This window comes from Buceros rhinoceros, unplaced genomic scaffold, assembly GCF_000710305.1.
Source record: "Buceros rhinoceros silvestris isolate BGI_N320 unplaced genomic scaffold, ASM71030v1 scaffold18941, whole genome shotgun sequence".
NCBI lineage: Eukaryota > Metazoa > Chordata > Aves > Bucerotiformes > Bucerotidae > Buceros > Buceros rhinoceros.
Genome location: NW_010393930.1, coordinates 1 through 27,054, shown reverse-complemented (window position 1 = coordinate 27,054; position 27,054 = coordinate 1). Strand labels below are relative to the sequence as shown.

Genomic DNA, 27,054 nt, shown 5'->3' with positions numbered 1-27,054 from the left:
TTTTGACTGCAGCTAAATGGAATGAATAAAATGGGAAAGTCCTCCCTCTCCGCCACATTCTCAAAAGTGGTTCTTTCATACCTGCACAGATGTAGGAATATATGAGCCTCCTTTCACTGAATCAACACATCTAGATGGAGATAAAACTAATAAAAACATTAGTCCGCTGCAATTACAGGTGTTACAGCTGATTCTCCTCTTCAGTCTGTTTAGGCTCACTGGTACTTTCAAGTAAACTCCTCATTTTCTTCTTTTGCCTTAGTTCCTCTCTGTAATTGTACACAAAAAGAGCTGGGTCTTCATCACACATTTTCCTGTATGTATCGCACAGACTTCTAAATTGTGACATGGAGAGCTGAAAAGGACGCAGAGTCGGATCAACGTTTGCTGTCATCATCAACTGTTCTGTCCTTTTCAAACGTCCATTTTCAGGAAACAATGTCCTAAAAGGTGGGCAGAGAAGACAAACAAATTCAAACAATTCAGGCAGACAATTTAGTTTCCCTTGAGAATAACAGGATCCTCTTGCGAATTCACTTAATATAAGTTTACTATTAAGTATGCCATTATTTTAGCTCTGGCACCCTTAATATAGCTCCTAATGTAAGCAGATGGAAACCTCTAAGAACCCTTTTTCTCCAAATGCAAATTATGACAACACAGGAATAGCATATACATACATTGTACATTAACCACATGTATGTTTGTGTTTGCTATCATTAAAAAGAGCTTTGGGTACAGATCCAGGCATAGATTCTTCTTAGAATTAGCCTCATATTTAGAGAGCTACAACAGATTAAACTGTGCAAAACAGATCACATCCAAACCATGTGACTTTCTTTCAGGCTCAGTGTTTCATTCTGACGGGAAAGCTATTGTTATTGCTTGTCATTAACACCATAATTCTAATGCCAGAAAAGAAGCCAAGAAGGAGGAAAGGGTATTTGTCATTCACTTCATAATATTTAGAACATGGGAGAATGTGCCAGGAGGCCTAGATTTTGTTTTCAGCTCTGTCACTGTTCACAGATAGATAGTTGTATCAGTTCATTTACCCTATGGCCAGATGTGTTAGCACATCTCTCTCATGAGTTCCCCCAATTTTAAGGAATAGCAATAGTTCAAGTGATTTTTTAATGTCTCACAAAAATGCATACTACAAAGAGCAAGCAATTGAAAGGATTAGTTCTTATTAGCAGTAGTTCTCAGTTTACAGCAGGTCAGGAAGGCAGAAAATTTGCATGTGGTTGATGTGCATGTCTCAGTTTTCAAATGATCTGCCTCTGTCATACAGGCACCTAGAAATGCCATGCAGCTACTGAATACAGTTACAGCCCCAGCGGGGTTTAGCAGGTTGGCTGGACAAGCTAGACAAAAGGTTTTGTGAGTGATGGTTGACTCTTAGTGGGCAGACAGAATACAAAGTTAAGAAAGGGTTTAAAATGACAAGGGAAGGCTGAAACTTCTGGGAACAACCTGGTTTAAAGTATGTGCTACTCCAGGCCTTGGTCAAAAATGTCCCCATTAGGTCATCAAGGTTAAACTGGATCACTCCTTGTTTTAATATCCCTCCTTGAGTTATTCCCTCCTTTCATTTTGCAGTTAAAAGATGCACCTGGAGCCAAAAATGTTTAATCAATCACCTTTTATATGCAGTCTATGAACCATCTTATGAATGTCCATGAACAGCAACTCAAACTGGTACTTTTCTTCATGGACTTTAAGGCTTTCTCTTATACGCCATGTCTCTCTGAGCTCAGAACTAAACACGTGAATGTAGAAGTGATTCTATTACCTTGTTTTTATAGAGTATATGCAACAGACAGATACCTTATAATGAACTTAATAGCCTTAATATACACCAGAATTTGCTATTTTTTTCGGGTCAGCTAAAGTATAAGAGGATTGTGTTTCAGCTGCACAGTGGGGCTAAAGTATGATAAGCTGCTAAGGGATACGTGACATTCAAAAGTTCAGTTCCCCCCTCTTTGCCTCAAAAGAATGTAGAGCCGTTATTAGCAATTTGAGATTACACAATCGTTGGGGGTTTTTTTTAAGCTTTGCCAAAAATATTCTACATAATGTAGATATGCGGAGTGAGCACACATTCTGCTTACATTGTCATTTTTCTCGTCAAGCTGTTCTGTCACCAAAAAAAACCCCGAAAGCAAAACCATCACCCCACTACCCTGTAAACTGAATACAAATCCATCAGTATCAAGTTTGGATACCTCATCTGCTAACCACCAAATGCATACTCAAACCTTAACACAGGTAAATCTGTACTCATTTTAGATCCAACATCTACATCCCAGATATCAATGGCATTCACTGCCCCAAGCAAAAAAAAAACAAACCACAAACTAGAGGGAAAATTCTATGTTCACCTTTAAAATAGTGATATATAAGACTTGTAGTTCCGTAAGGTGCCATCCACCCTAATTCTAGACTGCATCAGGGCCAAAACCACGCCCAGCACAATTCAGCTAGCCCAAGCAGCAGCCGCATGCTGCTAGTCCTTTCAGCAGCTCTGTCACATGTTCTGCAATGCTGAGTGCTGGATTTTTTCCCAGACACATGGCTATGCTGGAGTTCCTACAGGTTCCCTGGTAAACAGACTGCAGGGTTTCTCACATCAGTTAGAGAACCCAGTAAGTTCCCTCAGTAAGACATGGGGGTTTTAAAGAATCAGTAAGAACTCCATAAAAGGGCAAGCACAGAAACAAGAATTTGACCTTTTGACATTATCCTCAAATAAGTAAAATTTTCCACAGATGACATTCTCCCTACATTGACAAACATAGGGTGGTGGCTTTTTTTGTTTTGTTTCTGAGACAGAAAAACTATTGGAAGGATCATCAATTTATCCTAGTAATTTTAACAACTTCAACTGCGCTAACAAAAATACACAGTAATTATATAATAAATGACAGCAGAAACAGATTCATCTCATACCTTTGTCTCCAGAAACCATTCTGAAATGGAAAGATCTGATTAATTATATTGACAAATTGAATGCATAGTTACAAGTGTTTCTCAACTGATTTAGTAGGTGATGCATTTACAAAAGATTGTATCTATCTGAGAATTTTTCATTAATGGTCCTTACTCGATTCCACGGAAGCAGTATTTTCTTCTAAACTGAAAAACACTTCGAACCACTTTTTCTACTAGCTCGAATGGCTGCTGTATCTTTGGTTGCACCAGTGGAGGGAAATGCACCACCGCCACATCCACCTATATGGAAAAGAAAGATCAATTTGAGTAGATAGATAGATAGATATATTCCTCCAAGACACACTATTTCCAAGTTAACTGGCTAGACATCAGGAAACAGGGAGAACACAGGACAATGTTACTGCGACAGACAACATGGGTGTGCAATGTCTAAGGTCATAGCATTTCAACATAAAGATTTGGCTTAACTTTCAAGGCCCTACAGAATTTTAGTCTTTGTTATCTACATATTTCCAATTAGTTCACATGCCATTAGTACTTTTTTCCCCATGGCACTTCCTTCATCTAGAACAAGTTCCATGTAATCTGTAAAGTAATTAGCACTTCTTTCTTCAGATCCTTCCACAAGACAATTCTGACATGATACACAAATTAGACAATATTTGATATACAGGCTGAAGGGCAGCTGGAGAAAATTGGTATTATAATTAGAAATCAAACCCATTCCCTACATGTTTTCCGTTGCTCTAGGGCTTTTCTAAAATGTAAGCCCAAGGAATTACTTGTCAACGTATTAAAATTTTAAAATTCTAGTCTACTTAAAAGAATGGTAGGTAGAAATAAGTTTGCATTCAGTTAAAGTGACCATACAACTCTTTATTTGCTCTGTGCATCACAGTTCATCCAAATTGATATTTAAGTGATTCTACAAAGATTTTTTTTTTCAAGCTTGTTCTATTCTTTTGAAGTTCTAAGAGTGGCTTGGTTCACAGAAGGGTTACTTTCCCTAGTGACTGAAAACAGAATGAAATAATATCCTCGCTTCAATGTACACATATAAAACCACAAAATGTGTCACGCCATTATAGAGATACTATATTATACAGAAATGCCCTGAATTCAGATTTCTGTATTAAAAAATAAGGCTGGGCTAAAACCTCAGTTCTGCACAACACTTAATAAAGCACTTCATCTTCCAAAGTAGATATTAATAAAAATGAAAAATTTCTGTGGAGGAGCACATTGAAAATTTGTACAATTTGTACAACTACTGGTACCGAATGTCTTTAAGAGTTTTTAAGTGCCAGACTTTTAAAAACATTCAGTCTCTTATTAAAAAAGTCTGCTAATATGAAGGACAATCATACGCCTTTTAAAAAGGTCTGAAAGTCAATACTGGCATTCATAGTACAGATCCTATTTGACATTAAATTGAAGACGTGCTAATTCTGACTGAAATAAAAAACCAAAATACATTTATGCAAAGAACAGCTTCGGTTCTAAGCACACTCTCAGTGCACCGATTGTTTGAGAAAACCCACAGCAAGAATGTACTTGAAAATAAGAGAGGGTTTTTTCTACTGCTTTAACAAAAAGTGCTCTGAATTTGTGGGGCTTTTTAATATCAATCAAATCATAGTGACCTCTGATGTGGACATATTCTGGCACAAAGGTGCCATCCATCGCTGTTGTACTTTCAGTGAGAACAGCTCAGCTGTCCAGTACATCTACCCGGTACAACTGCTTCAACAGCATAGGCACTCGATTTGCTTTCAACAGAAACGATGAAATTCAAACACCCTAAGTTTTTCACATAGACAGAACTTACAAAGCTAAATGAAAACACTGGCTAGAGACAAGGAAGAAAATACCAATTAACTGTGCTGATGAAAGAAAACCAGCACATTTCCAGTATTAGCACTGCTGATCTCAATTGTATGTTGCAGATAGATAGTTTTTTTTCTCTACTTTTCTATCTTTTCTGAGAGCTGGAGTTAACAGTAAGACAGAAAACATAGTTAAATTACTAAAATGTAAAGAAAGGAGAACTTATTTAAAAGTGAGGTGACAAAGAGAACCTGTTGACAAACAGAATCTGCATGAAATGTGCATAAATGTATTTTCCAAAGCAGTTTCTGAATTCCTCAACTGTGGATAGGTTCTACTTTTGCCACAGGTTGCTGCTACCTGTCACAAAGACCACAGAAACGGAGCAAAAACTTGAGTTTGCAATGAATGTCAGAAAAGCTGATCTTTTTTCAACAAGGCAAATACATACCTCACATGACCAATCAGCTCCTTGTACAGAAATACTAAGGACTTATTTACAGGTGTATATGTTTATCTACATTTTTGTCAGGAAATACGGCATTTCTCCCACAAAATTAGGGGTAAGAAAACAACCAGAGACCATCCGGGACCCCCTAGTCACCTCAGTTTTGCACATCTGCTTGTAAAGTGAGATGTGAGGGCTCTTTAGGAGCTGGAACTGCATCTTTAACAAAAATTTCTGAAGGAAAAGAAAAACACCATCTAGATGCAGTGCACAGTTTAAAGAGAAAAACAGCTCAGTTTGCAATCTCAAGGCCAGTGGGCAATAATTTCTGAAACAAACACAGCACTTCTCAGCATTTGTTCCATTATAGACGCTGTTTTCTTTTGACCCCAGGAAAGCTGCCTGGTTACTATAGCAACAGATACAGGGAAAGCTTTTCCCTTTTGTAACTGGCTACTCCTTTAAAATTAATACATGCTATTTTCCCCTACCCTTTTTAATATGCATAAAATAGAGAGTAGAATTGTGAAAGCCAATAAAGTACACAAGAGCACTTAAAATACACAAGTTAATTTGTTGATAATTTTATCGGTAAGACTTTTTTTTATCCCACCAAGTATGCTAGAAATATTTAGAAAATAATATTTAATTCTTACAAAATAATGAATATGAAAGTTATTCAACTGATACATCCTGAACTGCCAATAATACAGTAATTATTTAACCCTTGCTGCTTTAGTGTATCTGTACAATGAAGGTTTATGTTTTGGTAAGAGCAGAAGGAACACATGACAGTGCACAATTTAATTCCTAGAAGTCTGCTGCCTAGATGATGAAATTGACGCTCTAAGTCAGAACACACTTAAATGAGACAATTTTCACTAATTGTTAACAATAAAGGTCTCATGATGGGCAATACATCTATCTTGCAACAGGGCCCTATTGAAAGCAAACCCACATACCATTTTTCAAGCTGTAATTTACTCATGGAGAACTGAAACCTAAGCAGACCTTATTACAACTTCCTTAGAACAGACTGCTTGAGATCCTGTAAGATACTGCTAAGCCAGCACTTTCACCATCCACGGTTCAGTACCAGCATTTTACGCCTGCTACAGACAACTGTTAGGTTTAACACCAGCTATATGTATCTCATAGCAATCTTGTTCCGATGTGACGGTTTCATTTTGGTTCACTTCCTGCAGAAAACAACCATGCTGCTGCACTAATAGCAATAACCTAATTCCTGTGTAAGAACTGCTTTGAAATAACTTCACTCCATTCGCACTAGGCTCACAAACAGGATCACAAGAAACCAAAAGTCAGGTACAGAAGCCATGGGTAGTATTACTGCTGCAATGAGCAAGATTTTTTCTCCCAGCTCCCTGATTTCACCCACCAACTTGAGGCCACTTCTCCAAAGTGCTGCAGTTTCCACATAAGCCTTGTAACAAGCTTTATTCCTTCATTCTTTTACACAGACTCATACAAAGGTAACAAGTTATAGTATGACCTGCATAAGGCTAAGGCTATCAATAAGAGATAAGCAAAACCTGTAGTTCAATAGAAATGTCCTACTGTTCCAATTACAAATTAAAATAAATTGCATAGTTCTTTCCTAGGAAATTTAAACTCTTAATAAGATTATCTGTAATAAAAAAAATACAACCAACAACAATCAACAAAACCTGCCAGCTCTCAGTTCAACTTAAACGAATCCTACCCTCGCCCCTTGCCTACCCGCCCCCAAATCCATAATTCTACAGTTTCTGGATTCTCAAGATTTTACTCCTTTTAATCACTGTTCACAGTTTTCACCATAGAACTTGGATATCATTATGTATTTAGGACTAAGGCCTTCATGTGTTTTTCTCCATAATCTCTTTGCTTTCCCTTACTGAGTGTTTGTTAAACAAAACTCATTAAACAAAGTACTCCTTTATTCTCGGGTAGATGGAACTAAGAGAGCGAACAAACAGCAGTAATGCACTTGCAGTAGAGAAGAGAAAAAACCCAACATTCCAAGAAATTTTGTTAATACAGACCGATGCAGTTTTTTATGAGAAGGGATAGTCCCATTCCAGAGAAACTGCATTTTTCCAGGACATCTGCAGTGAAGAAAACATCTCAGACCTCACAACCAGCAGTAAGTGCCACACAAAGAGGAATGAAATGTAACTATTTTTTTAAATTACACTTGCAGTGCTTATACTTGAATTTCTCATGCCTTTAATTTGGTTCATCACATTAAATGCAATGTCTGGCTACCATCTGTAGTGGTTTGTCTTTGTTTGCATGTTTATATATGCTGAAATTTTAAAAAGGAATCGATGACTGAAATGCTAACTCAAGATCCTTATTATCTGTTCTGGAATATGCTTCTGAATGGGTTTTGAGCTATCCAGACGTGTTCCTTCCTTCTGAAAAAGGAAGTTAAGCCATCTTTCCCACGGGCCTGATACAGGCAATGATACGTATTTGCCAAAGCAACTCTTCACAGCCAGAACAAACTGAAGGGATTTGGAAACAGGCAGGTCTCTGAAGTAAGGTTTCTAAAATGAGTAGCTGTTAATATTCTCACCTTAGCTATAAGCATTTTAATATAATACATATATATATGCTGGACAGAGTTAGCACATCCTTGAACAATCACCTGAACTAAATAACTATATAACTTAGAGGATTACTTGCTATGTAATGCCATTAAAGACTGACAGAATACATACTGATCAAGTCCTTTTTCTCTTATGTATAATGAATTAAGAGTACAATGTCACAGATATTTTGTGTTCTACGTATTTGAACTTTATCTCCTATTTTTATGGCTTTTCAAAAGTGTTCTAATGCTAAAGACCAATTTTAGTATTATTGTTCATATCTAGACTAAATGCCAAAAAGAAAGCATAACCCAGACTGAGGAGCACCCTTCCTCAATCACTTTGATAAAGAGACAAAACCTGCCAATCATACAGCCCCACTCAAAAGGCGGGACACCATTTCTAATCCTTGTCACGGAGGTTTCAAACCATTGTTCATCCGCTATCCCAACAGTCCAGCTGATGTAACAGCAACAGTTCTGTCTTTCCAGGTGAAATTACACCACCTAAAATCTTCTAATTTGTCAAACGAAATTTGACTCTTTATGCAAGAATAGCAGGGAGGTTTTTTAATAGATTTTTAAAACTGCCGCTGCAGGGCAAATTTGCGAATTATTTCAGACAAGTAAGTGACTGATTAAAAAAAATGCACTTACATAACTGAGTTGTTACTTATCAATGTTAAAACCAGTATTTTATTTTACAGACAAGAGCAGATCATATTCACTCTTATGACTTGCTCAATACTGCTGCTCTAAGTCAAGGACTGAGCATCACTGCCTGAAAATAAAATACTGATTTAGAAAAGTCACGTGACTTAATTGTGAATATACTGCAAAAATTAAATTCAATCTTATTCTTCTTCAAAAACATTGAATTTCCTAACAGTTGCTGAACAACAGAATAGACAATATTTAAATGACTAGAAGTGTTACCTTTAATCATATTTTAAATATGTTCATTGTTGTAAAATAGTCAACAGGAGCTGACTACAGCTATCAACACACTTAAAGAAGGTACTTGAAGAGTACAATACATACTCTACCACAGCATTTTTTCACAATGATTTCTAATCTGCAAGTTTCTAATGTTCCATTTACAATTATTTGACTAGTAATCTGTATACTACTGCCAAAAACAATTCCAGAAGAGTAAATTTTGCTTGATGGCTCACAATCATGTATGAAAGGGCAGCAGCTCCTTCTTAAATGCAATTCTAAAACACTGTCCACTTGCCATCATTTATTTCAAGTACCTTGTGTACAGCTGCTCAGCTGCTCTCATCTGCTGCAGGGTCATGATCAGACATTCATTCAGATAGCTCTAATCTTAAATCCAAGGTTTTTTTGTTTGCTGATTCCTTTTTCTTTCCTCTCACAGTTCTCCTCCTCCCTCTCCCTTCCTCCCTATTACACAAAAGGCTACAGCCTTGGCTACGAAACTATCGACCAGTTACACTCATTTACAAGAGAGAAACACGCAGACAAAAGGTGACAGCAGAAAATCATCATGGCATCAGCAAGTCTGCAGTTCTTTGCTTTTATTCTGGCTTTGTTTGGTGTTTTTGGAGATATCACAGCCACCTTGCTACCTAACTGGAAGGTAAATGCAGATGTTGGTTCAAATATCATAACAGCTATAACACAGATGCAAGGACTTTGGATGGACTGCACATGGTACAGCACTGGGATGTTTAGCTGTACCCTGAAATACTCCGTTCTCTCTCTCCCCGTCTACATCCAGGCTGCACGGACCACCATGGTACTGTCTTGTATCCTATCAGCCTTTGGGATCTGCATCGCTACAGTTGGAATGAAATGCACGAGGCTGGGAGGGGACACCGACAGCAAAAGTCATGCTTGTTTTGCTGGAGGAGTCTGCTTCATTCTGGCAGGAATCTTTGGATTAGTACCAACATCCTGGTACACAAGAGAAATTATTTCAAATTTTCTGGACCAGACTATTCCAGAGAGCAGTAAACACGAACCAGGAGGAGCGATTTATACAGGATTCGTTTCAGCAGGGTTTCTGCTTACTGCAGGTGTGATCTTCTGCACTTCCTGTTTTAAGAAGCAGCAAGGAGCATGGATTTACCCTCCGAAGCAGCACCATTTCCCATCCACAGAGCACGAGAGCAATGAAGGTTACAACCTAAAGGACTATGTGTAAATACAGTTATTTCTATCCATGTGCTAAGAGTAGCTTGATTATTTCAAAGAATGTGTAACATAGCACTTTTCTTACATCTGGGTTGTAGTTACATTTAAGCAAGTTATTTCATTTACAGCAGCATCCTCAAAAAGTCTAAGTAGGAAACAATACTTTTTTTTGGTTGATTAATCAAACTATTCTTTTTAACTTTTCAAGTAACATTTATTGAAGAAAAAGGAACTATTTTAAAATGCAATTGACAGTACAATTAACATACCGATGGCTTGTTACAGCAGAGATGCTTAAAAGTTAACTGCTTTCTATTTAGCAAATCTGCTATCAATAACATGTTTTATAGCATATTTTACAGTTTTTATCTTTATTTTGATTATGATGGAAAGAAAAAAACCCCCAAAGCCTAATTTAATGGTTTTTAAATAGCAGGCACCCCTGCCTTCCATCTTCAGTTCTAAATTGCCTTGGTAACTAGCTTTCTTTAAAAAAACCCACCAAACAAAATACCTCCAAATCCCAAAACACACACACACAAACCAAACCAAAACAACAAAAACCACAACACAACTCCATAGCCCCAAACAGCTGCATTGAATATTCTGTATACCAGGCTGAAGAATCAGCAGTACCATTCAGATCTTGCCAAAACCGGCTCTCCCACCCGAAACTGCCACCTGCTGTTTCCTTTATCATTTTTACAGAAAAGTCTACTCAGCATTCATCAATTGCTACTAATCCATCACCACACAATGAATGTTAGACTTGAGGAGCAATAGGACATCAGAAATGTAACCGTGGCTATGAAAACACCCGCAAATGGTAACACATGGAATACAAATTAAATTTCTATTTTCAATAAAAAACCTGGAAGTAGTGGCTTACACTTGCTCCAAGTAGCTTTTAACAGCTCAAATAATACAGCCACCATTTATTGCATTTCACATTTCTGGCCTTCTAGAAGAACTTTATGAGTTCTTTTAATTATTCCTGTAGGGTCTGTTTCATGCGCACTCTCATGTATTCTGTAACTGTAAAATGTCATACATAATGGTGATAGAGAGACAGCTCCTTTTTTAAAATGTATTTTCTTAACTCCCTTATTTTGATTAATAATCTGAGATCCTTTGACCGTTTCTTTCAACACATGGATTTTGTTTTGTGTTGGTCATTTGGAGAGTATGTTCTAAATGTTTCCCTAAATGAGAATCAAATTGATGTTAATTTCCTAGCATAGGTAGGGAATGAAAAGGGGCACGATATAGGCCTTTAAATTTAAGGATATGATAATCTTGGATGAGTCTTTCAACAAAGCCAACTACTATTTATTTTGCATATTTATATACAACTTTCATTTCCCACATTATTAGCCCAAAAATTCACTAAACCAGCATGAAGGAGCCATAACATAATACGTATAGTTTGTTGGAAAAAGTATGATTTTCTTTTAAAGCATTTGAGAAAGTGGAATGTTTTATGCCTCTAACCTGTAAAGTGTTTATTTTAATATACACAGAATGGAATTATGTTTTGCTTGTATTAACATAGCCATTGTTTGCTTGTTAACATAGCCATTTTGAGTTTCCCCGTGTATTCCAGGAGCTTGTTTTGTACTATACCTAATGCCAGTATCAGCAGTAAATTCAACGTTGTAGAGACTAAACTATGACCACAAGGACAAACTGTCTTTGCTTAGACACAACACTGTGCAGCACCATTCCATTCCATAATCCAAGAGTCTTTTATGTCTCAGCCTTCATAATATTGTTGAAATAATATTCATTCACTGAGGAAATGAGATAAATTGTTCCCAAAAACATCCTTCTCCACCTTTAGCAGGGGGTTTGACATGACACTAAGCTGCAATCATTGCTATGTATGTGAATTAAAACTATTTAAATGTGTAAAATGTGTGAAATAAGAGCCAAAGGTGTTTTTATAGGAGGGCATAAGAAAAAGATAGTAATTGCATACTATGAGGAAAGTGAAGTATTCATCAGTTACATAAGCATCAGATTTCTCTTCCCAAAACTTTACACGGAAGTACCTGAACTTCTTTGTGTACCTATGAAACAAAAATCAACCACTGAGTCACTTCATTCAAAATATGCTGCAAGAGCTTTCCAAGAAAACAAAGATTCTATCAGAAACAGCACTATCTAAACCCACATGTCAGTCTAAGGCTAAAAGAACAGGGACAAACCAGATCAATCTACATCAAGAGTTTGAAGAAGCAAAATATAGTGGAAACAGGTACCAGGTCTGTCTGAAAAATTTGTACTTTCTGCTTTTGCAATATAAGCAATACTTGTTTTAACTCAAATAAATCTATTAAATAAAAATCTCCTTGCCTTTTGTTGCACTGCCTTTTTTATTCAACAGAGCACCAACTGACTGTATGATTTGCTTATGCTAAGACATTTGTCACACTCCGAGTTACATCTCTCGGTCCACTATAGCCTTTTCAGTACAGGAAAATGGGAATGAGTATCAGTCTTAGCTTCCCAATTCTGAGACACGGTCTCCAGAAGACTTTTGACTGCTCTACTATGCCCTCGAATTGCATCCACCATTGAGTAACCACCAACAAACTGCAATTTTGGCCTTACAGAACACTGTTTCACTTACTTAATGACGAGGTGACATCCTAAGGTTATATTTCATTCAGCTAGGAGACGGGATGGGGAGGGGGGGGAGCAGCGGCAGGGCAGGAAACAACCAAACCAAACCCACAAAAACATAAAGCAAAAAATATGATGTCTTAAGCATGGTCTTTTTTTCTACACAGACTGCTGTAATATTGAATAATTTGACATATTTGAACAGTTACTTGCTCAAAAAATCCTAACAGAATTTTAAATCATCACCAGAATGTGCCCAGATAGAGGCCTTAAGATTTGTTGTGATGAAAGAATGATCTTCCAAAGGTTCTCGAGAGATACTCTGAAGAGTAAAAAGACCAAGAGACAGACTATGATAAGTGGGAAGGGAGATGTATTGATGAGCTGAACCAGCCAGTTTAAAGAAACTTTAAGAAGTTGCAAGTTTCTGAAACAGAACAGTGGATTTCCTTTTGCATTCAGGGGAAACAGACTCCGCTTAGAGTCAAGCACACATTTTTACAACAACCAACAAAACCAAAGAGCATACATTCTTGCCCAAAATGCAATTTACTAATTCCTGATTCCTGTAATCATAATAGCTAGTAATAAAAAACAGTGGCAGTAGCTAAGAGGACAGCAAAGAGACTGTTTTCTGCTACTCAATCAAGAGCAGATAGGAGGGAGAAAAGATTACTGCTTTTTTAAACAGGCAGTGGGTGACAAAGTGCTACAGCGAATAGGAGGGAGATAAATATGCTACAGATGAGTGGGATGAAACCTAAAAATTATAGACATAGTAAAATTGGAGATCTTTGACAAAGTAACACGTTTAAAGCTTTTATCTATCAGGGTCTTTCAAAATATCTATCAAATTTTCTAGGCACAATTGCCAAAGTGTTTATAAATGCAAACTGTAACCCAGCAGGCTTCCCAAAACCACTGAAATCCTAATACACTATCCTGTCATTAAATCTCAATCCCTCCTCCAGAAACTCCCAAAGAAGTATGCTGATCTTGTAGACAGGCTTGTAGGTCAAAGTCAAGTTCTGAGGAACCAAAAAGAAAAGCACCTTCTTGAAACAAGTATGCTCCATTTACAGGAATATATCACTCTGCTTTGTAATACGGAGATGTTGAACTAGAGCACCCAACTGTGTTCCTCACTCAAACTCACATACATTGCTTGACTGAAATTGAGAAAGAAACCCGAAGAAATACATCAAAACTTACCTCTGGCTTGGGAACAAAAGCTTGACCTGGAATTACAAAACAGTTTTCAACAGTGCAGAGATGCTGAGACATGATGGACAGCCTGCTGCGTTGCTTACCTCCTGGATTAGCTGTAAGCCTCTGTTGAAGAATCAAAACACAGTCAATTCAGTTTCACTAATTTACAAGTGGTTGCATACATTAAAGCTTGATTTTCAGTATAACCAAAGGCAAAAACAAATTAAAAAAACAATTAATTGTTAAGATCTCATGTACAAGTTTATGCCCACTTTATCCAGAATTTTTTTCTCCAATGTGGCAGCATTTCACTAAGATACCACGGTAATTTATAACACCAGTCCTGCAATAAACTGCAAATGAAAAGGAGCTCCTTGAACTTCTGCAGATCTTAAGGAATGTCAGAATAATTTTGTATGGGTACAAGATAAAAATAAAAATATTCTGACTGCAGGATTCAAAACAAATATGACACCAACTGACAATATTCTCATAGCCTTTCCTTCCACTGTTTTTGTACCAAATCATACTATTTTTGATTCTTCGAGATGAAGCAAAGCTCCATAAACTCAAAATCACATAGAACCCCAAATTTATTAATTATTAACTGGTCTGTGCTTACAATATATGCAAGCAAGCTGGATCTACTTTAAGTAAATTTAGAATAGCTAACAGGAAGAGCATTTAATACTTAAAGCTCAATTTAGTAATTCTCTGATTTTCCCAAGACATTTCTTACAAAGATTATAAAAAAAACTAGCCTCGACAGAGTTTTTCTAAACTTTCATGACTTGGCAAGAAACATGTTCTATGTGTTTTGCTAGCACAAACGAGTTTAGAATATAAATAATACCCAGTAAAACAAGTATCAAATGGTAAAAGATATTACATTAACTACCAGAAATCAAATTTTGAAAATTCCTGTTCTTATTTACCACTACCTTAAAATAAAAAATAAAAGATGAAAACAAATTTGCATATTTGGTAACATCTGTACATCATGTAGCTTCAAATGAAAAGCCTGCTCATGAAATGCTGCCATGCTTATTAAAACTATCCCTGAAAAATAGAACTAATCTTATTGCTGAAGTTTTAATTGTTTTTAAAAGGCTCTCCTGAAAGGCAGTTTAAGTATCAGCGTAGAGCAAATAATAAACTTTTCAACAAGTTTTCATAAAGAAAGCTCAGTGATTTTTTTTGCCCTCATCAGCATTTAGAACTACCTTCATTATTGTTTCAGAAGAAATCTGTTAAAAAAAAAAAATCTATCCTCCATGATTATTATTTTCAGAGAAAAAACAGGCTGCAAAGTCTAACAATGGAATCAGATACGCACTTCCTTAACCTCTGCAGTGGAAGTGAAACAGACCAAACGACAACACTTGTAGTCCTTCCACCGCCAATTCAAACAAGCCAGACTCTTCCCACAAAAACAGTCTAGAAAGTCTCAGGCAGATAATTCCTGTTTCTCAGCTACAGAAGGGATAACTTAACAACATCTACCTCTGAAGCAGTAACATCTTAAACCACTTCAACCACATGAGCAGGAACGTACCTGTGTATAGCACTGCTCAAGGAATACAAAAATTCTGAGAATATACACTTGAATAGAATCATAGAACAGTTGAGGTTGGAAGGGACCTTTAATGGTCTTCTATAGTCCAACCCCCCTGCAGTGAGCAGGAACATCTTCAACTAGATCAGGTTGCTCAGAGCCCCATCCAACCTGGCCTTGGATATTTCAAGGGATGGGGCACCTACCTCCTCTCCGGGCAAATGAAACACTGTCCACAGAAATCACTACGCCAGTGTTTCACCACCTTTGTTGTAAAAATTTTCTTCCTTACATCTAGTCTAAATCTCCTGTTTTAGTTTAAAACTAGTTTAAAACCCTTGTCCTGTCACAACAGGCCCGGCTAAAAAGTTTGTCCTCATACTTCTGTAACCTGACCTATTTTTTAACATTTTTTTCACCCTCAGTCCTAAAAATTTTCTTTGTGTGTATTTTTAAAACATGGCTACCATTTGAAACTGCACTAAGTAAACCATGCTGAAGCTCAGCTAACTAGGTAACATTTTTGCATCTGCTATTACAATTTTAGTAAAGCATGAAGCAAAACAAAGATTCTGAAGCCTAACCTGGAATACAATCAAGTTGGTAGTTGACATCGACTAATGCTGCCCACTATCAACCACTCTCAATGACTACCTCAGGAAGAACAATTTGTTTTGTTCTTCAGTAAACTATACTGTACAACCGTGCTTTTCATAAACATGTATTAAAACCTCATTATCAATGACCCTGCAAAATCTGTCACAAGACCTTCATGAAGAATTAGACTGACAAAGCTGACCACATAAAGGAATAATAAACACATTTCAGCACGCAAGACACTTTCTGCAAAACAACTTTTTTTTAGGACATAAGTATATTTAACATGTATCAGTTATGAAAACATAACGGGGAATTTTTCTTCTGTTCGCCACTGAAAAATCTGAACTATTTTCCTCTTTAATAGCACCTTTTGCCCAGTGTTCTAAATAGACAGAAGTGTTAAGATACAAAATGATTAACTATTCTGCTCTTCTAACACGCCTGTCTTCTATATATCTAACAGTTTAGCACCCCAGCCTGCAGATCACGTTGGCAGAGCTGTTCAGGCAAACTACTCTCTGCCCAGTTTTACTCAAAATTAGAGACTGACAAAGATCTTCTATTTAAACTGAAGCATGACTCATTTTCATGGAATGAAAAATGGGCCCAGAAGTACCCAGCCCAGGTGGCAGATCTGAGGTGAAACACTGAGGAACTTGGAGCAAGCTACAATTCTTATCCACAAAGTAACAATTTTACAAATTTAAACTACAGATACAAAATTTTCTGCTCAACACTTAAAATTACCAGTTTTATTGCTGCCTCATCCTCCTTAATGGGCCTCAGAACTCAGTATATAACATAACTGCTGGATCTCATCAACAGTCATAATCAATCTAATCAAATCACATCAGAGTGGTCTGTAGTAACAGGACTATACTAACATAACTCATGCCAATGTAGCTGTGCTACCAGGATACTGCAAAGCAGGAAAATACCACCAGAAAGAAAGGCAAAGATATTTTCTATATGTTGTACAGGTGAAAAAGAGCTTGACCACAAATAAATCAGCATGTTTGTTTCTTACTATTAACATCAAGTCCTCCTACTTGATTATAAAGCACACGGCTCCATTTCACGACAGCATCTTACCATTCTGCTAAATTTACGGCATACACACTTTCTTTGATGTTTAGATTCTTGGCTTAGAAACATCCAGTGAGGACATCAAACTTTTGAGTATAAGACCTTTTCATTTCAAGGATATAAATCCACATAAAATATCAGTAGCAACTTATTTATTATCTATCTGCATTACACTGTTCTCTGTATTTATTTTCTGCATTACATTGTTCCCTGTATTTATTATCTGCATTACACTGTTCTCAGTTTCTGGTACTGAACTCATATATGCCAAATTACAATGGCTAACTTAAGCAGCTCCAGAGGGTCAGAAGGAAAGACACAGATTTTTATTATCATCCTTTACCCTAATCATAAAACAAAATAGTCCCTCTCAAACGAGTTCTTCATGTCAAATCGATTATAGAAACATAAGTCAGAAACCGTGAATAATTTTGTCTTCAATGTTTAAACAAGTATAGGAAAAAACAAGAGCCAAGAGACTGCAGAATGTAAACTCAACAAGAATTAACACCGATTCATTGCATGACCTTGAACAACATACTCAATTTCCTAGTGTTTCTAACTTCGCAGCATTCTAAGTACAAGGAACTTAAGAGTGCATGGTATTTTACATCTCATTGAGCTACGCTGGGTGCAGAAGCACTATAATCTGCATGTCACCCATGGCACTTGCAGCTCGTTACAGCTATATAAAAAGCAGAGTTACACTCTCACTCAGTGCTAAGCTAATTTATGACTGCAGTCATAAAACATCACATCATCTTGCATTTTACCTCACAGTCTATTAGCCATATTTTGCAACAAGGTCTAATCTCAAGTGACATAAAGTTCTTCTGGAAAACAAATCTGGATTTTTTAGTACCTGAAACCACATAAGCTCAAAACTAGATTTCTTAATTCAGTTCTCTATCATATCAAGGCTTTGTCGCTGGTGTTCTCCAGAGCCACCTACTGGAAATACTGCAGCACTTGTCTTGAATCTTGACTGCAGGGCTAGAAAAATGACAGCACAACATGGTTTTCTGTGACCTCAGCAATTGGCAGCAGACATGCCACTTACATACTGACTGACTACTAATACATGTTCTGAAAAAACCACCAAACACTCAAAATTTTCCTATTAGAATTTTTACTTTGAAAATTAAAACAACACACACATTTAGACTGCAAGACTGCACACAGAAAACCAGACATTCATAAACACTGGAATAATTAGATAGAAGTTCAGTTTTCAAAGTGATGGGCAATTCCTTTCCTTGTCTTTTAAAAGCAAGTGAGATGCTAGTGAGAAGCTATACCACAGCAAGAAGTCTTTCAGTCTTTATGTTATGTTCCAAGCAATGGCAACAGAAATAAACTGTTAAGTCTGAAAGCACTGTGGAGTAAGTCAACCTAATATCAAGTGATCTAGAATTAACACTACTACATAGCAGATCAGTTTGGTCTGCTTTGAGAATCTAACACAACGAAGTAGAAATCTCAATTTGCTCAGACACAGAGTCAAATGAACCCTGACAGAACTCAAAGGATGTCGTTTTCACACGCAGGACTGGCAGCAATCCATTACTAATTCTGATATCTCATTCAAACAAGCCAGAGTCAGTTAACACACTCCCTGTATTTTAAGTTTTTAATCACAACTGGAAATAATGCTAACCTTCTGTTTTTTCTTATTTTATTGAAGGTGTCTTTTTAACTATTTTTAATTAAGAGGACAAAGGAAATAACTATGTATTCCTTGAGATGATAGAAAGGTATGGAAAAACAGACTGATGAAATGGTGTATGAAATGACTGTGAAGAAAGAGTGCTGGAGAACCTGTTCTTACTGAAGAAATGAGAACAGAAAAGAAGTACCTCAAGTAAAAATAGCCCTCTATAAGAAACTAAAAAACAAAAAAAAAAAGTGCTGTGAAAGGATCAGAGCAGATGCAACTCAACATGAAATTTGTAATTTACAGCACACAAACTAAAAATTGAACTAACTCTTTCCTCTATTTTTAAAGTCAACTAAGATTGGTTTTGTACTTTTAATTGAAAGGTTGCATGTAAAAAAATTTTTGTTCAATTTAGCATCTGTAAAATTCTGGGAAAACACTAATGTCTTACCTCTGCAACTTCTTTCTGAAAAGTCAACGTCATCTGTGTCCTGCCATAAATAAAAGGTCCATCCTTTTTTGAAATATTTTCAAGCCATTTGATGATGAGAGGAGTTGAAACACTGAAGGGCAGATTCCCAATGATATGTATATCTGGTGGCTCTGTTAACGTTTGATGAAAGAAAACCAGCTGTCAAAGTTTTGGATACGATTTTACCATGAAAGAACATATATAGTAAGAAAGATTTGTGCATATCAACCTAGACTTTGAATATGAAAACAATTTTTATCATGCCACAAAATTATGCCTTTCCATTTATACTTGTCTTACACTGACAAAACTGTTACTATTCTCAGTAATCAGTTGGAAAAAAGTGGTTAGGTTTGGTTCTCATTTACAGTTGAATAAATCAGTAGCTCTTAACTGATCAGCAGATTGCAGTTGAGCTACTTCAGAACTGCAAAACTGTAACAAGAGCATAACTGTGTTTCCATGATTTTAAACTATGACTGTTAGGTACACAGCAAACTGCCACACCCATCCTTCTGTCCACTACGTTCCTCACAGGGGCATTTCACTGAGTCTTCATAATCCCCACAATAATCACCTAGCTCAAACTGGACACAGCTCTCCTTGTCCAGGAAAATTAAAAAGGTCTGAAATTAAAAGGTCTTAGAGCAAGTACAAGCCTCAGCCATAAGCCGTATGTATTATTCAATAATGGATCTATCAGTATATATGTGTTGTACGAAGCAAGCATTTCATTAGTGGTGATCCTTAACGCCTAAGCAGGAGTGCAATCAATAGTAGCAGACCCAGCAAAAGCAAGTGTGTTGTTTCTTAGATACTACAGCATTTAACAACATGAATAAGAAATGATAATACCAAATCCAAGTTGGTTTTCTGCATATATCATGCACTTTTTAGGCTGTGATTTCTAGCGTATTTGTGGTATCACATACATATCAGAAATGGGTAAGTAGCTTTCTGAAACCCACCAGCCTTTCAGACTTTCATATGAAAACAATACAGAGGAAGTATATCTTACCTCTAACTAGATATCTCCAAAGATGACTTACACATATGTTCAAGAAAGGTAAATTTTTAAAAACTGCACTGCACCTTCATATATGCATTTGTTCATAATTTTGTTTTGTTTTACCTTTTCCAATGAGGCGAATAGAGCATGGAACTTTTCAAGGTGAACATAATGTGGCATGGTCTTTATGTCCTAAGTCAGAGAGCAGTTCTTCAGGCACTATAGACAGTGACTCTACTTTAAATTAAGAAATTTGGAAAAGGGGACTGGCAAGTCATCTCTGAGGTATCTAATAATATCAAAAGGGAGGTGAAATCTAGTCCTATGAGAACCTCAGGTTTGTGGGGAGAAAAAAAAAAGCAACAAAACAAACCCCAAATCTCTGAGCAGACTCTACTTTTGCCAAAAATACCCAGATGAAACTAAACTACTGAGAAAACTAAATTTTTGAGGATAAATTTCCTAAAAGTTTCAAAGAAGGTCACTGAAATTTCTTTAGCAGACCAACAGCAGTGATGGCTTCTGGCTGCTTCAAAATGAGAAAGAAACTGGGAAGACAATGTACCACTTCACTTTCTTTTATTCCAAGACTTGTTATTGTACAGTCAAGACACTCTTAAGGTTAGTAACTGCAAAGCTCCTTGCTGTTGAGTAAGGTGAATGTCACACAAATTCCATTGTTTTGTCTTTGAAGAGGAAAATGATTCTGTTTCTCTCTAGAAAGGAAGAAAGTTGGCTCATCTCACCCTTCTTACCTTCAAAATGTACTAGAAGGGAGTAATACCTCCAACTATATCATTACACTTAAGACTAACTCAGAAGCCTTAACAATTCAATAAACCAAAACCAAATACTAACCATCCTCCCAGTTCTTTTTTAAGAACTTTGGAAAAGCTCTCTCCATCTTATACGTCAGGATATCTCCATGAACAATGCGCACTTTTCCTGGAGCTGCTTCGGATAACATCTGTTTGTAAGGAAGCAAGCAAAATTCACACTGAGTATTAGCCAAACTGATTTCCAGTTTCAGCCACAGTGGGAATGAAACCATTGCTGTATATTTATCTTCAACATATAAAAAAGCACAACAGCAGTTAAAATTGAGCACGCTATTAGCAAGTATTTACTTTCAAAAAGCAAACACTAACAAAAAAAATTTTAATGTGTGATTCTGTAAACACCATCCACAGCTGAAACATGGGAAGATTTACTGCTAAGAGTCTCTTCAACAGGGACAATTAAAAACCCCAAGGCACTAAGAGGACCTCATTTGATTAAGTAATAATGCAAACAGCAAGTTTTGAAAAGTTTTAAGATCCATTACCCAAGGAAACAAAGCTCACCTTTTTTTTTTTTTCTGTCTCCCCTGCAGCTATGTGCTACAAGGCTGCAGAAATACTCAGTCATTTTCTCTTTTACATAAAAAACGGGGAAAAGATTCTCTTAATACTCTCTGTAGTAGTCTGAACTCACACCATTAAAACAGGAGTTCCCAAAAATGTGGGAATGATTATCTAGTGGCAGAGAAAAATCTCAAATGCTTGTATCTTTTTAAGACATTACAAAATCCACCGCGTTGTCAAACTTGTCTATCCCACTTCTGCAGCCTACTTAGTATTTAACAGAAGTTGAAATGCAAACACAGAAGTGGCTGTAGTTTGATGGCCAATTCTTTCATTTCTTGGGTCAGTTTACACAACCAAAATAAGTTAAGTTTTTCTAGTGTTGTACTAATCTCTTCTTCTACAGTATGAAAAAATGTGCAAACAGCACATTTCAAACCCAAAGCTGACGTCTGGGGATACCTAAGGCAGAATAATGAAAAATTACTTTGAGAACTATTTTGCTTTTGCACAGAAATCCAAATCCATGAACAGTTAAGTGCTAGTGGCTTAACCGCTGAAATAAACTGCTCAGCATTGTTAGTTCCATCTTCAATCTGAATCATGTTTATATGCTCAGTGGCACAAACTGCTTTCACAGATCTCATCCTAAAGGAAGTGCTGCTTTCTCATACTGTTCACAAACTATTTGCACGAAACTTTTTTGAGTAAAAGGTTATTTTGCCATCAAAACAGCTAAATTATATGTAGGCTATTAAAAAAAAAATTAACTAAAACCTTAGCATTCCTATATGCTCTAAGTGCAATTATTTCCAAACAGAAAAAATAAATCTAAACTCAACTCCAGACCACTTAACAGATTTTTCAGCATTACATTAGCAATTATATGGCATACAAATCCACTAATCTGCAACGATTTGTCAAATCTTTCTTTGAAGCTGTTATAAATGCCATAACAGAATGAAAGATAATGTAAGAACAACGAAGTTAGAAAATAGCATAAGAGGAAGCAGACTGCTGCCTACACAATAATGGATTAACATATGTTGTATTGTTTTTTAATAATGGTTTCCATGTCAAGAGGAGTTGGGGGTTTTCTGAGTATCACACTTAATAAGAACTGCGCTTAGTTTGTGAGCAGAAAATCACAGTTGTAAATTTCTAATTTGAACTCAGAAACCCACTGAAACATTCTTCATTTTAAAAGCAATGCATGCAGCTAACACAGTTCCATGGGCTCTTGTGCACCAAGCATGTGAGCCAAGCGATTCTCCATCACACAGATCCTCTTGTTCTTCACACACAAACAAAAGGACACAGAGAAAACTTAAAGAGCATAGTTTAAAAAAATGAAAGGGTGTTCCTGAAAGAATTTTTCATTCAGTTCACTCTCTGGCTGAGAGCATCCTTTCTCTCCTCATACATCTTTCCAGCCTAACAAATATTAGTGCATATGGCATAGGGAGATTGTGATTCTTTAAGAACAAGACAGAACTGACAGACTCTCGGCTTGTGTAAGCTTTCACTCTAAACACGTATGTTCTTCACGATATTTCAGCTTTGCATTAAAGAGGATCCCAACGTCAGTTTTGTGATAGAGACCAAAAAAGTTAGTGAAAATGCTACAGGCTTTACATCAGTGACTTTGTAAGTATCTAAAGAGACTTTAATAGATCCAGTTGTTAATTTAATCTCTGACATTTTCTGTTACTCAAATCTCAACCCTTTTATGAACATTTGGTTTTGATAGATGTTTTAATGGGACACCAGAAAAAAAATAGGTATTACAACCCACATTATCACAAAAGAAAGATTCATGCTATTATGCATCGTCTTATTTGGAGGGAAAAAAACAATACTAAATTTAACACTAATGGAATCAACATACTTCTTTTCTTTCACATGCACTGTTACTGAGTTATACCATCTTTACAATCAGGTCTCATTCCGATATACTTATTTCTACTGTGAGGAGGTTGCTAATTAAAAATAATAACTAACATTAATTAATGTGAATATTAAAGATAATTACATACCAAAAGCTCATTACAGTCCCTACAAAATATACTTTTATTCAGAGAAACCTGTTGTAGTGGCTGCATTTTGAAAGATCAGAAAAATTGTCTTAAAAAACTCTGTTAACTAAAGCACAGTATCATTTAATCTCCAATTGTCTCCAATTCCAAACCCAGTTTCCAAAATCTATAACAGAAAGGCAAAATGCCTCTACTGAAGAAAAGTGAAAACATGAAGTTTTCATACTTTTTAAGGTACAGATATACTGTAAAATATCAATGGCTAACCCTATGAAGACAGTTACACACATATTAAAGTTAAAGGATATGAATGAAACTGCTTGTATCTTACACTGGTTTTGTTCTACAAAGAAATGGCAGAAGGTCTCAAGCTTACTTCCTTTTTATTTTTCACTGCTGATTTACTACTGAAGACACAGTGCAATATAAGGAAAGCGCTTTAAATTATTATGAGATTCCAGCAACACAAGAGAACAGTCAAATCTGAAGAGATTTTGGGTGCTGTTTTTCTTGCTAGATTTATAGAGCCAAATTCCATGAACGTTGTAATATAACAGCAACACAAGTAGATAGCATTTGAAAAATGCCACAATGACTTGTGAACTTGTAACAACTTTAAAAAAAAAGCAGCAAAAGTTTATGAATGGGGTTTTTTTTAAAAATGTAAAATAAATTCTTGCTTTATTCTTCTGTATCTGGATGTTAATCCACATTGAAGTGTATTAACTGGATATATGCTTTCACAATTTTATAAATTTTAAAGCATGATTATTAGGACTAAGGGACATTATGTTCAGCCTTCAAAGTACTATTTCATTTGCCTGTTGAAACACACCCGAAACATCTCAACCTGAAAAAAAATGAGAGGCCTCAGCATTAACTCAGTTACAGCATCAGGTCCTGAAGGGCCTATGAGAAAGCAGGAGCAATTAACTGCTATACTGTGTATTTTCATGTTCAAGCAATTGATAGCTCTGATTTAAGCCAAAGAAGCAAAGCTATTTTCAATGCTGAGATCTCAACAAGATAATTGGAACCATATCATGTTCTTAAAATGTCCTTAATTCAATGTTGTAGATACATTTATACAAATTATTCTCCAGCTGGTACCTGCAATCCTGGAATAAATCGAGCATCTTTTTCAATTAGGAGGAGTTGTTCAACACCAGCATTGAGAATGGATCTGGTAATTCCTCCTGGCCCAGGGCCCACTTCGCAAACATGGGCATTTTTTAGCTCCCCAGCTTGTTTCACTATCTTGTCTGCAAGACACAAAGAACATACTAAGCCTTTATTCTCCAGAAGATCCAGCTCACTAAGATAAACTCATTGTTTATTGTTCAAGCACAGGTGTGCTTATCTCAGAACAGATACAAACAGTGACACATCCCAGTTAAATGATCTGCCAGCCTGCGCAGAATTCACATTTGTTTCATACTACGAGATATACTCAACTATTTAAAAAAATACTATTTTGAGTTTAATGTTTTCAATACACATTGTTGTTCATTACAGAATCAGTAAAATGAGATTACTGCTCATCCGTAAACTAGCAGTACTACTCTCCGACAAGTAAGCACTTGTGTTCAACAACCTAAAGTCTCACAACTTATCCTTTATAAAGGTATTTCACTGCTGTACCTCTGTTTCAAGGAAATTTAAGAAGTAAAAAAGGTATAGTGAAGCTCTACCAAGATTACAATACTTACAGAGCAATTTTATGAGGGGAGAGCTGGAGAGGTAGTTATAGAAAGTGGAGGAGTTGAGTAAAGAATACCTGTACCTAAGTGGAAGCATACAACATTGGAAGGTATTACAGCCAGGAAAGAAAATGGATTAAGGATTTTTTTATTCCAGGGTTAAGAGTTTAGAAGGTGGAACTGAGTTTCATGTTAATATCCTAAATCTTTACCAACCTGAATATTGAAATGTAATCAAAACGTCAGCAACATGAAGCTGTTCAGCATTTATTAACTGCAAAAACCCAGCCACCACCGCTGGGACAGAAAAGAAACCGATCACTGAATGAACAGTGCCAGCTCTGTCACCCATTGCTGACATATCGCTGGAGAAAAAACTGTTCAGAACAATATAACTGGTTCAAAAAACTTACATTTCTGATAAACTGAGACAAATGACCTTCCTAACCACAGTATATAGTAAATTAAACTGCACAATGAGTTACGGTAGTTTCTACGATACGTAATAATCTGAAAAAAATACTAGTTTTTTAATCAAACTATAAGAGTAACTGAATGGTAGAAGTACTACTAAGGTTTGGATTTTTGCATTTGAATCAATAACCTATATTTTATATAGGAATATAATTTTTACCTGAAAATTACAAACAAACACATTTTCCAGGAATTTAACGCAAAATCGATTCATCTAAGATAAACTGCTTTTAAAAGAAGTCTGTAAAGGTTTACCATTGCTATTAATTTGACAGATGTCATCAGCAAACATCATCTTCTCAGCTAGAATCTGGATTCTGAAGAAAATGAGAGTACATATTTTACAGTGCCTAAAAATATTAGAAAATACTCAACCTGTCAATCGCAAATCCAGTAGAAAGTTCTGAGAAAGTTGTTTCTGTGCTTTAAGGCGAAAGAGTTTAATAATCTCTCCAACAGTTGGCAGGGGAGGCAGACGGAAAGCTGCCGCCTTTCCTGGAACAGCCATAAGCAAAACTCTTGTTCCTTCCTCCTAGAGAGACATTGAAAAGGTGTTTCTAGTATATGTAATAAATTCTAATAGACTTCATATTAAAAACACTACTCAGTTTACTAACCAAGCCATGATGTACACACCATTATACAAGTCCTACATTTTAAACATCAGTATTTTGACTACTGTATGCAGTGCTCACGCATGTTTACATAGGATTTGGGCAAATTTCGTTTTGTAGCTTTGCCAAAAAATCAGGTAGAACTAAACCTTCTCACAATAGTTCAATGTCATTCTTTCATTACTTTAGAAAAGGATCATTAAGGATAGCCTGCTTGAATTCATGGCATCACATAAATGCAGAATATATTTAAAGGGTCCCTGAAGAAGAATTAAAAGATTATTTTTTTTATTAATGAATTACTTGTTTTTCTAAGCAGAGGAGAAGATAGGAATCCCAAGTGTAAACAATGGCATTAGCCATTTCTTTTCACTGTCGCCACAACAGGACATACTGTTTCACCTCTCTCTGCCCGCCCCCGCCAGCCCCAGCCTCACCACTGCAGACCGCGGGGCCAACAAGCTCCAGCACCGAGTGCTCGCTGTTTGGTAGCAGGGCCTGTCACACAACGCTACCACTTTCTGAGGTACAGCCCGACAGGCAACCGACTGTCTGGGGAGCGGCCTCCTGACGAGGACTGACGGGTGCAACGCCGCGGAGCGGTGAGACAGGGAGGCAGAGGTGAGCGTTCAGCGCTGACGCCATCTGACAGCTGCGGATGGGCCGGGGACGGCGCACGGCCCTG

At 36.6% G+C, this 27,054-nt stretch overlaps 2 protein-coding genes across 2 annotated transcripts; one reads left to right on the top strand and one right to left on the bottom strand.

The window, feature by feature from the left end:
* Positions 1 to 181: 181 nt before the first annotated feature.
* TFB1M (transcription factor B1, mitochondrial) lies at positions 182 to 26,263 on the bottom strand. Its single transcript, XM_010145069.1, has 7 exons — positions 26,131 to 26,263; positions 24,692 to 24,843; positions 21,061 to 21,169; positions 19,173 to 19,324; positions 13,827 to 13,946; positions 3,110 to 3,237; positions 182 to 443 (listed from the first exon to the last, which is right to left on the bottom strand). Exons 1-7 carry the CDS (start codon positions 26,261 to 26,263, stop codon positions 182 to 184), a joined length of 1,056 nt encoding a protein of 351 aa, XP_010143371.1.
* On the top strand, positions 9,340 to 9,999 carry CLDN20 (claudin 20). The gene has a single exon (XM_010145067.1). The coding sequence runs from the start codon at positions 9,340 to 9,342 to the stop codon at positions 9,997 to 9,999; it is 660 nt and encodes a 219-aa protein (XP_010143369.1).
* Positions 26,264 to 27,054: the final 791 nt, after the last annotated feature.